The 9,247-nt window shown below is 42.0% G+C and overlaps 1 protein-coding gene across 3 annotated transcripts; it reads left to right on the top strand.

The window, feature by feature from the left end:
- Positions 1-357: 357 nt before the first annotated feature.
- zbtb38 (zinc finger and BTB domain containing 38) lies at positions 358-8,618 on the top strand. Of its 3 annotated transcripts, XM_037267566.1 has the most exons (3): positions 358-507; positions 1,012-1,272; positions 4,479-8,618. In XM_037267566.1, exon 3 carries the CDS (start codon positions 4,512-4,514, stop codon positions 7,998-8,000), a length of 3,489 nt encoding a protein of 1,162 aa, XP_037123461.1. In that variant the 5' UTR covers positions 358-507; positions 1,012-1,272; positions 4,479-4,511; the 3' UTR covers positions 8,001-8,618. The 3 variants fall into 3 exon arrangements, with proteins under 3 accessions (XP_037123461.1, XP_037123463.1, XP_037123462.1); XM_037267568.1 differs by lacking the exon at positions 1,012-1,272 and having other exon boundaries at positions 369-507; XM_037267567.1 differs by lacking the exons at positions 358-507; positions 1,012-1,272 and adding an exon at positions 3,089-3,554.
- The last annotated feature ends 629 nt before the right edge of the window (positions 8,619-9,247 follow it).

Below are 9,247 nucleotides of genomic sequence, written 5' to 3'. Positions count from 1 at the left end.
TAATTATGCAGTAGTACAGCAGTAATACTGCGATTGAACGAGTTTAATATAAGATAAAAATCAAATCATCACCAGACATTTTTTTATCAGTTTAAAACGCTGCAATGCGCTGTATGCGGATTTGAGACTTGATTAAAAAAAAAAAAAAAAAAAAACAATCACGGAGTGTGACTTCGTAACAAGGTCAATGGTCAATTGTCGCGTTTGCTTCCTGTTTATGTTTGTCAGTAAACAGCTCCTGCAATCTCTGCTGGAGAGGGTCGGTACTGCGGTCTCAACATGTTCTACCAGACAGCCAGCAGAGGGCGCAACACGGCAAAGAAAAGTGCCAGCCCGTCAGATGGTGGGAGTAGGCGGGGGATCAAGTCGGTAACGTGTGCAAAACAAGTGCTGTCATTTTGTTTCCCATTTCAGGCCTACAGACTACAACACATTTCAGACACATCAGGAAAAAGTCATACATCACCTGAAACCTGCACAGGCAAGCAGCAATACCGTAAGACAGAGGTAGGCCTTTGTAATTTATTTCTTTGTTCCTACATGAGACCAGTTTAACAGATGGTACAAGAACGCATGGGAATCTAAACAGCTATGTGATCAGGTCGAGGATGTGTTTGTTTTATAACTGCCATTATGTAATGTTACACGTGATGATCAAGATGATGTCATTTTTGTTTTTGCTGTATAGAATATATGTATATGTAGAAATACAAGGCAAGCACATTTAGGGTCATGTTCAGCTAGCTTGCTTGCTATGTTGAATGATCTGCTATGACATGACCACACCGAATTTGACTTGAAGGTATTGCTCTATTATTAGACTCCATACCCCGGATACTGCGTTCTCAGCTACCTCACTGACGACAAAAGAAAATGTTAATTACATAACAATATAGGATCAGTCTGCCACAACACTTCCTGAATACCACACAAGTAGCTAGGCCCAAGTCTGAGGCAGAATGGTGGCTGGAATGAACTGCCGCTTGTTTTGTTTTTTTCCCTCATTCCCAGCCTCGAGCTCGTCTTTGTGGGCCAGTGATGCAACGAGAGTGACGCAGCAGTGGCTGCAGCTCTTAAGGCTACTAACTATACATGGCAATGCAAGAATCATGGCTCCTGTGCTAGCGGCTTGTCCCACAGACAGCGATTAGACATCATCGAAGAAAGACGATGGTAAACGCTTGATCCAGCGCAAAGCTAGAACGAGACTTGTGGTCTCAAATGCCACGAGGATTCCCGAGGCTGCACATTCAACAACCGCTGCACCTTTGGGTAAGCAACTTAAGTCTTCTTGTTGTGGTGACATGGAAAGATCTCAGCGATGATTGTAGCGTGTGACTGGTTTGTCATTGGAGATGAAGCCCAGCCGTAACTGCTTTTTTAAACGTGTACTGCTGCCTAGTTGACTTTCAGTATCAGATAAATACAGATCATTTTATTTGAGAATGCACACGTTGGCAGATTGGTCAGGAAACGCCCTGATTTCAAGGTCGCTCCACATTTAAGCCGATGGGAGAATCTGTCCAGGCCAAAAAGTGTGCAGCAGCATACCTTTTCTGACTTAAGCACATGGGAGGAGACTATGCCCCTAAATTCTTAGCATTATTTGCAAGTTAAGTTTCTTCATTCTTAATAGGTCACTTTTTGTAGGGGGTCCAGCATGACCATATGTATTTGCTGATGTATAATCGTTTAAATCGGCATACAAACGAAGACAGTGAGTCAAGAGGTATTTGCCAAATATTTTACTGTAACAAGAACTTTGTTTGAGTCACGCAGCGGCTGACAAAACAGGTCAGTTATTTTATATAACTAACAGAAGACAAAAATAGGAACAATACCATGGCGAGAACTTTAACATCAGTAAAAAGCAGTGAAATAATAGCTGATGGCTAAACAACTTCAAATTTGCTTTGTGTTAGTTCAAAAAAATACTAGAACGATAGAGTACAATGCTTTTGATAGCATTAAAAATACATTTTGAACGTTTTTAATCACTAGAACAATTGACCATGAAATGGACCATTCAAGCAGTTTTCCTTCAAAACCAATTGAAATTAATGGCAATTTTGTATAATCTTCAATTTCTTTACATATACTTATAGAAATTGCATCTTAGTGAGCATCTGTCAGACACGTATCCAAGTACCAATACCTTGAAATAGGGCGAAGTATCGGCCAGCTACAATACCTGGTATCGGTACTCCTAAGTATTTTCATTTATATACAGGACTTTTCAAAAGTCTGAGGGCATCAAAAGATTTGTGGTTTATAATTGAATCATTTTGGAGTCTAAAAATATCACACTTAAGTGAGGGTGTTCCTTGTCGAATCTTGCCAAGCCCCACAGGCTTCAGCGCCTTTCAGTCAAACATTGACATTCTATCATATTAAATGGTGAGGAATTAAATAATTTTATGACACGAGACTTTTTTCCAACTGCAAAGTGCATTTCCTCATGCAGATTTAGGCTTTGAGTTTGAAAACGCCGTTCACAAACAAGTACAGTCCATTTTGGATCATGTTGTTTTTAATTTGACCAATGGGGTTGTGAAATCCGGTAAGCAACTCACCGCGTGTGTGGCAATCAGTCCTAAGTCAGGTTAGTAGCACCGGGTAATACCAGTGGAAAAGCGAGTAACAACAAGTGGTTAATGTAACGTACGTCTTGTGTTTAATTAGCGTCTGTAATTTGTTTGGGTGATCAGTCTTTGTTTGACACGTGCTGGTTTCTTTTTATGAATAGTAGTAAGTGGTCAGAGTTGCGTTTAGCCATCTTGAAGCCACGGAATACAATGTCATGTGACACCCCCTCCCGCACAGCGCTGAGGAAATAAAAGCCCCTGTTTTCCTCTTCAGAGGCTCAGAGTGCCATAGTGGGTTCAATTTGAGCCCCCTCCCCTTTCGTCTGCAGTGCTGACGCATCTGCTGCATGTGCATCAACCAACAGCCTCTATGTCGGCTTACTAGATGGCGCCAGTATCAGAACAGTTTTACTCCAAGCATTTAGTTGCCATGCTCGTTGAAATTACCAGTGAAAACATTCAGAGCTGCAGAGCTGAGCTATAAATTAGGACTACTCCTGCCGCCATCTTCTCTTTCTGGTTCTGCTTTACTAACCACTGCTTCTGTGTTAGCACAGGCGAAAAAGGGCTTGCGTGTACGTTGGTAGCATACTGTTGCACCACGTGACACTGTGCATGAAATAACCCTGTACATTATTATTTTTGCTTAGTAGTGGATTGCAGCTGAAAAGCTGGTGGATTCATGAGGCGTTTATGGATAGCAAAGGAGGACTCCTGCTACTGTGGCTCAGAGCTTGCATGACGTAGCACACAGCATCGCTCAGTGCAAAGAATGTGTCGCTTACCACGGCTAGCACAAAGGCGAGCCCATCCTCCAGTATAGCTACACGCTGTGGAAGGGCAGAAGAAGGCTAGCCTGAGAAGAGAAAACCAGGGCAGATCCACTTTTGGACTTGGCTACACACAAATGAAGGCAAAGGACAAGGAAGCTGGAGACATCAGCATACGGAAAGGGAGAGGAGCAAAGAGGTTTGGAAAGACTCTGCTTTTGATAGCCATGCTGTTCACTGACTTCTGTCGTATTCCCGCTAAAATATGTATTCTTGTAAAATAGGTTTGAGATGTATAGAAAAATGCCCCCGATCATTTTCTCTGATTTGCAGAGGTTGCATGATTAATCTCAATGTGCATTTGTTGTTGAAGCTCGCCATAGAGATTTGCTTAGTTCATGTAGATGTTTTTGGCTGTTTTGTTTGAAAAGAGAGTATATAGACATTTAAAGTTTGGGGTGGGGTGGATTTGATATAATAATTATGTAATTAAATGTAATGAAAAATATTCCCCTAAGTGTTCCTGTGTAGTTAGACATTGTGTAATTATCAGAGCTCTGAATGGATGTAAAAACTTGTGCTCAACCTGTGGGATCAAAGATTTGTATCCGAATTTTTTTTTTTCAGAGGCCTATTGGAGAGAGTGGACAATGACGCTGGTTATATTTCCAAAATGGTGTCCATATTGTATTTCTTGCACTACTAGAAATGTTACAATATAATGGAACATTTTCCTTCAAGTGCTTTAGTTGAAACAAATTTCATGGTTTGTTCACATAGTAACAATTTCATGCTTTGATGAATCATCCTCCATAGTGACGGTGAATGTGTTTTTGTTTTGTTTTCACTAGGTTACAGTCATGTTTTGATTTCTTGATTGTTTTGAGAGTTGTTTTTTTAATTTATATATGAAAACAAATAAGTCACTTATGATGAATAGGACAACGTAGAGCAAATATAGAGTCAATGAAGAATGTTGACCTGTGGCGTCATTACTGCCATCTAGTGCTCCGATATGCGCTAAATTTGGTCAAGTGTCTTTATGTTGTTGTGGATTTATATTTTCACAATAATTTGTAAGACTAATGCAAATTGTTCTCTCACTCTGTTTTTTTTTTTTTAGATGGCTGCGATTTGTTGCTTCAGTTAGAACCTGATGGATAGTTTTCACCCTCACACCGTGCTCAGCAAGCTTAATGAGCAGCGCTCACAAGGCCTTTTCTGTGATGTGACTATTGTAGTGGAGGATGTAAAGTTCCGTGCCCACAAGAACATCCTGGCAGCTTGCAGTGGCTACTTCAAGAATGCTCTGACAAATGAGACGTGGAGTTCTAGCCGTGTGCTGGAACTGATGGACCTTAAGTCTGAAGTTTTTGCCTGCGTCCTCAACTTTATCTACTCGGCAAAGGTGACATCGTCTAGTGTCGAGGACAAGAAGGCGCTAATAGCGGCAGGGAAAAGACTCGGCATTCCCTTTTTAGAGAAGCTCGCAGGGCAAGAGAAAAAGGACAAGAATAAAAACCAAGCAGACTCCGTTAAATCCACAGATCGAAGCACAGCTAGTGTGCTTAAAAAAACCAAGGATGAGGCCAGCAGACCTGAGGAGATTGATGGTTCTAGAGGACCAAGAATCACCAATGCCTTCTCCATCACTGAAGTGTGTCCCGGGAACAACCCATTCACCCCACTGGAAGAAGGTCGGCAGTCACCGGATGAGGGGCTCCCAGCAAGTTGCCCAAAATCCTCCTACTTCGATGGGATCAATGAGTCTCACACCTTCTTGGACCACTCATATGCTGTGAACCAAGTACCCGAAGGAATAGGTCAGACGAATCAATGGGATGGCAAGAAGGTGTTAGCCTTACAGCCAAAGCCAACTACTTACCGGAATTCAGGTCCACTCAAAAAGCGCCACAGGCTCAGAGGTGCTGTGTTTCGAAGTTTATTTCCAACACATACTGAACCCCACACAGAAAAATATGATACGTTAATGACCCCAATATTACCTGAGGGAGTGACGTCAGCACAGAATGAACAAGAAAAGACCAGCAATGCAGTCATTCCTTTTTCCACCAGCTATGTCCAAAAGGCGTCGAGTCTTTCGACTCTTCAAGCGGAGGACAGCATCTCAATCTACGGATGTAAACGTTGTCCGGAAGTATTCACAAGTGAATATCTCTTAGCAACTCACTCCAAGGTACATAAAAAGTATTCCGATAGTCCTTTGTTTTGCAAGTTTTGTGACAAAAAATTTATTCATCCAAAACGGCTGCGCAACCATGAGCAAAACTGCCCGAGGGTTGTGAGTGCAAAGCCGGAACAAGATTTCAGTGAGATAGTTGTCAAAGAGGGGGATCTCGATTCAGTTAGCGCATTGAGCGAGGAGGCCATCAGAACACAATTTCCTCCGGTGACCGACCCCCTTCTTGAAGATCAATTAGAGGCCCCCAAAGACGGACATAAGAAAAGGTTAGGTGGCAGTCAGAGAAGATACAACTGCAGTGTATGTAAACGGGTGTATATAACCCTTTCCAGTCTGAAGAGGCATGAAAACGTACATTCCTGGCAGAGGGCTTATCCCTGTCACTACTGTAATAAAGTGTTTGCATTGGCCGAGTACCGTACCAAACATGAAATCTGGCATACGGGCGAACGCCGCTATCAGTGTATTTTCTGCCTGGAAACGTTCATGACCTATTATATCTTAAAAAACCATCAAAAGTCTTTCCACGGGATTGATCCCTCACTAGCCATTAAGCGGAAATCTGCCAATGGTGGTCTGAAAGCCAGTGTTTACCCAATTAAGCTATACAGGCTTCTGCCGATGAAGTTTAGGAAAAGACGATATAAGACATACAGTCAGACGTATTCGGAGGGTGACGACGCAGACTATCAAGGACAACTTGACAATAATCCTCTCGGACCTCAGTTTGAAGGAAACAGCGTGAGCGGCTGCCCCGATGGTGGTTCATTGCCTTTGACTTTCATGGCAACCACAACGATGGTAGCTCCTGTCATGCCCCGCATCAGCTTTGACAAGTCCTACACAATGGACCAAAGTTTGCACCACAGTTATCCCCAGAGAGGAAAAGACACTGAGAATAGTTCACCTTTCATTAACTTTGACTATACAGTCCCTGAATCAGACGCGGAAAGTTGCCCGACGGATAATAAAGGTAGCTCTCTTGATGTCCTTAACTCGCATCACATCAGTCCAAATGTAACATTCCTAAACTCACTGAACACCGTGGAAAAGCTCAGCGAGTTATCCGCTTCTGCAAAACGAGTCGAGAAAATGACGAAGGAAATGCTTCGCTCGAATACCGAAAAAGTGAGTCATGAGAAGACGGCGGGCTCCAAAACAGCTACCTACATTGCCAAACCTGTGTGCCCGGGTCCATCTGCAGATGGTGATGCCATGCCTTTGTGCCAGATTACTGTCAAAATAGGCGATGAAGCCATCATCCGCCGCAGAATCAAAGGCTCCAAGCTCTTCCCAAGAAGGAAAAAGAGAGAAATGAAAAAACTGGGTAAGATGGAGGAGCAAAGTCCACTCCATTCAGATGACAAGTTGGAAAGCTCCAGGCGCCGCTTCAGACCAGACATCTCAAGTTTATTATCTGAGACTCACGAAGATCCCAATGACTGCGACATGGCTGATGAGCTTTGGCGTCCCTACTATTCTTACAAATCAAAAAAGAAGAGAAAGAAGCTAAGATTCAAGCACAGGCGAGCTTTGTATCACGAGTACAAAGAGCCCGTAAGAACTGACGCCGGTGCCAGCGAGGCCCGATCGGACAGTTGGCAAACACCAGACGGTATCTCAGGTGGGGGAGATGTGAAACGGAGTCTTCATAGGAGTTGCAGCCCAAGGACAACCTACAACTGTGACATTTGCGACAGCTCTTTTATCACCGAGACGGGTTTAAGAGCTCACGTTATTGGTTCTCACCCCTATTTCTGTCACACCTGCGGTAAACAAGGTCCCCCGGGCGAGACGCCTAGCGGCAATGATTACATTTGCAACAGTTGTATGGAAAAGGGCTCCTGCTTTGACAATTCAACCCGAAGCCCCAACCCGGAGAAGAAGTTTCGCTGTTCCTTCTGTCCACAGCGGTTTCTCTACCTTGCCACCAAGAGAAGCCATGAGAAAAAGCACCAGGAGACAACTGGGGAGGGTTATACCATCCAACCATCTTTGGAATACTTGGATAACAAAAAGGACTGCATCAAAACAGAGGAGGATGACGACAATCAAGAAAGTTCTGACACGCAATATGAGGAAGGAGGACATTTCCCCTTGAAGATACCTAAAACTGAGGATACCTCTGAGTTAATAACTCAACATCAGGACATTGTGTGCGTGCGCATTAAAAGTCCGACATCGCCACAGAGCGAGACAATGTTCACTTTGACTCCGCCCTCAAAAAAGCAAAAAGTGAAACAGAAAACAAAAAAGCTAATCAATTCACCACATTCTTTAGATCTAGCTTTAACACCTCAAGCTAGGCACAAAGACGGTTTGGAAGCAAACAGTGTAAATGATCAAGAGATGTCCTCCAAACTGTCAACAAAAAATGAATCGGACCACATTTCAGCACACAAGCCGGAGAAAAGGATGTGTAAAGACGAACCGTTTTTCTAAATCCCTTTAACCTTGAAAACTTACAGAAGGTGAGATTCATTAAGTTCGAATCACTTCTGTGAGTAACTGTACAGTACTAAAGTTGTAATGTTTTTGCAGCAGAGCTTGACAAAATGTTTCTAAAGAACACTGAATATTAATGTCTAATGTCTGCAGGAATTTTATCCTCGAGTGACTATAATGTAATTTATATAGGTTGTGAAGACCTGACACATTTTTGTTTGTTTATGCATCACTTGCAAAGGAGATCATGTGACCTGGCTGGAAGATTTAAAAATAAAAGGAGCTGTTTACAGGAAGCCAGTTGGAGTAGTGTTATTAAGAAATGTTTGCTTATCCCGAGGACGAATTGGATACATTAGGAAATTGAGGGCTATGCTTTAACTATGTCAGAAAAGCAACAAGCTTTGTATGATTTCTTGGACTCCCATGCCGTTATAATTGAACATAGAGGGTTGCACTTTATACTTAAACTTGTGTTTCAATAATTCAATTGCAAATTGATGGAATATGTCATTCTTTTCCTTTTCTGACACACAGCACTTGTAAGTTGAAACGTTTGATATCTTCCATGTATAAACCGTATGAAATTTAAATAAAATATTCATGGATCAAGCAGTTACGTCTTGTTTGTTTGACATCATCTCTCATCTCTCATAGTTAAGTCATACATGAACTGAAAGAGGAGAAATCTTTACAAAAGTAAATAATCCCTCAAATGTAAAAGTGGTTACCAGTCCCTTGTCAGAAAAAGGAAATCAACATCTTTCATTGCCCTCATCCCTTCCACGTTGAGACAAAATCTTCAGATGTCATGACTTTTCCATTCAGCATTTTCATCTGAGCTTTGATGCAAAAGGTAAATTACTGGTATACATATTTGTTCATTTAATATAGAACAGCAGCAACTTGGATGTGGCAGAAATTAAACTTGTTTCTATGCAGCAGCAGCAAAGCGTCAAACACAGAACACTCTTCTGACTACTCCGTACAGTGTGGTTAAATCCAAAACATTAAAAAACAACATAAGCTGTGTATGCATTTGTGAAGTCTTACCGGAGTAAAGGTTCTCTCTCTGCACGTACTCTGTCCTGAGATGCAGAATCAAGATGTGGTTATAAATGTGCCTGTTTGTAAAAATGACAATAACACTGGTTAACAGACAATAAAGGTTTTATGACATAGACTGCTTGCATTCACAATATTTTCTATGGGGAATTTTTTTTTTTGAATCTATACAAACAGGA

This window comes from Syngnathus acus, chromosome 13, assembly GCF_901709675.1.
Source record: "Syngnathus acus chromosome 13, fSynAcu1.2, whole genome shotgun sequence".
Taxonomy (NCBI): Eukaryota; Metazoa; Chordata; class Actinopteri; order Syngnathiformes; family Syngnathidae; genus Syngnathus; species Syngnathus acus.
This window is presented reverse-complemented; position numbering and strand designations above follow the sequence as displayed.

Excerpts from the sequence above, each read along its gene's own strand:
- zbtb38 (XM_037267566.1), top strand. The coding sequence starts at position 4,512 with ATGGATAGTTTTCACCCTCACACCGTGCTCAGCAAGCTTAATGAGCAG.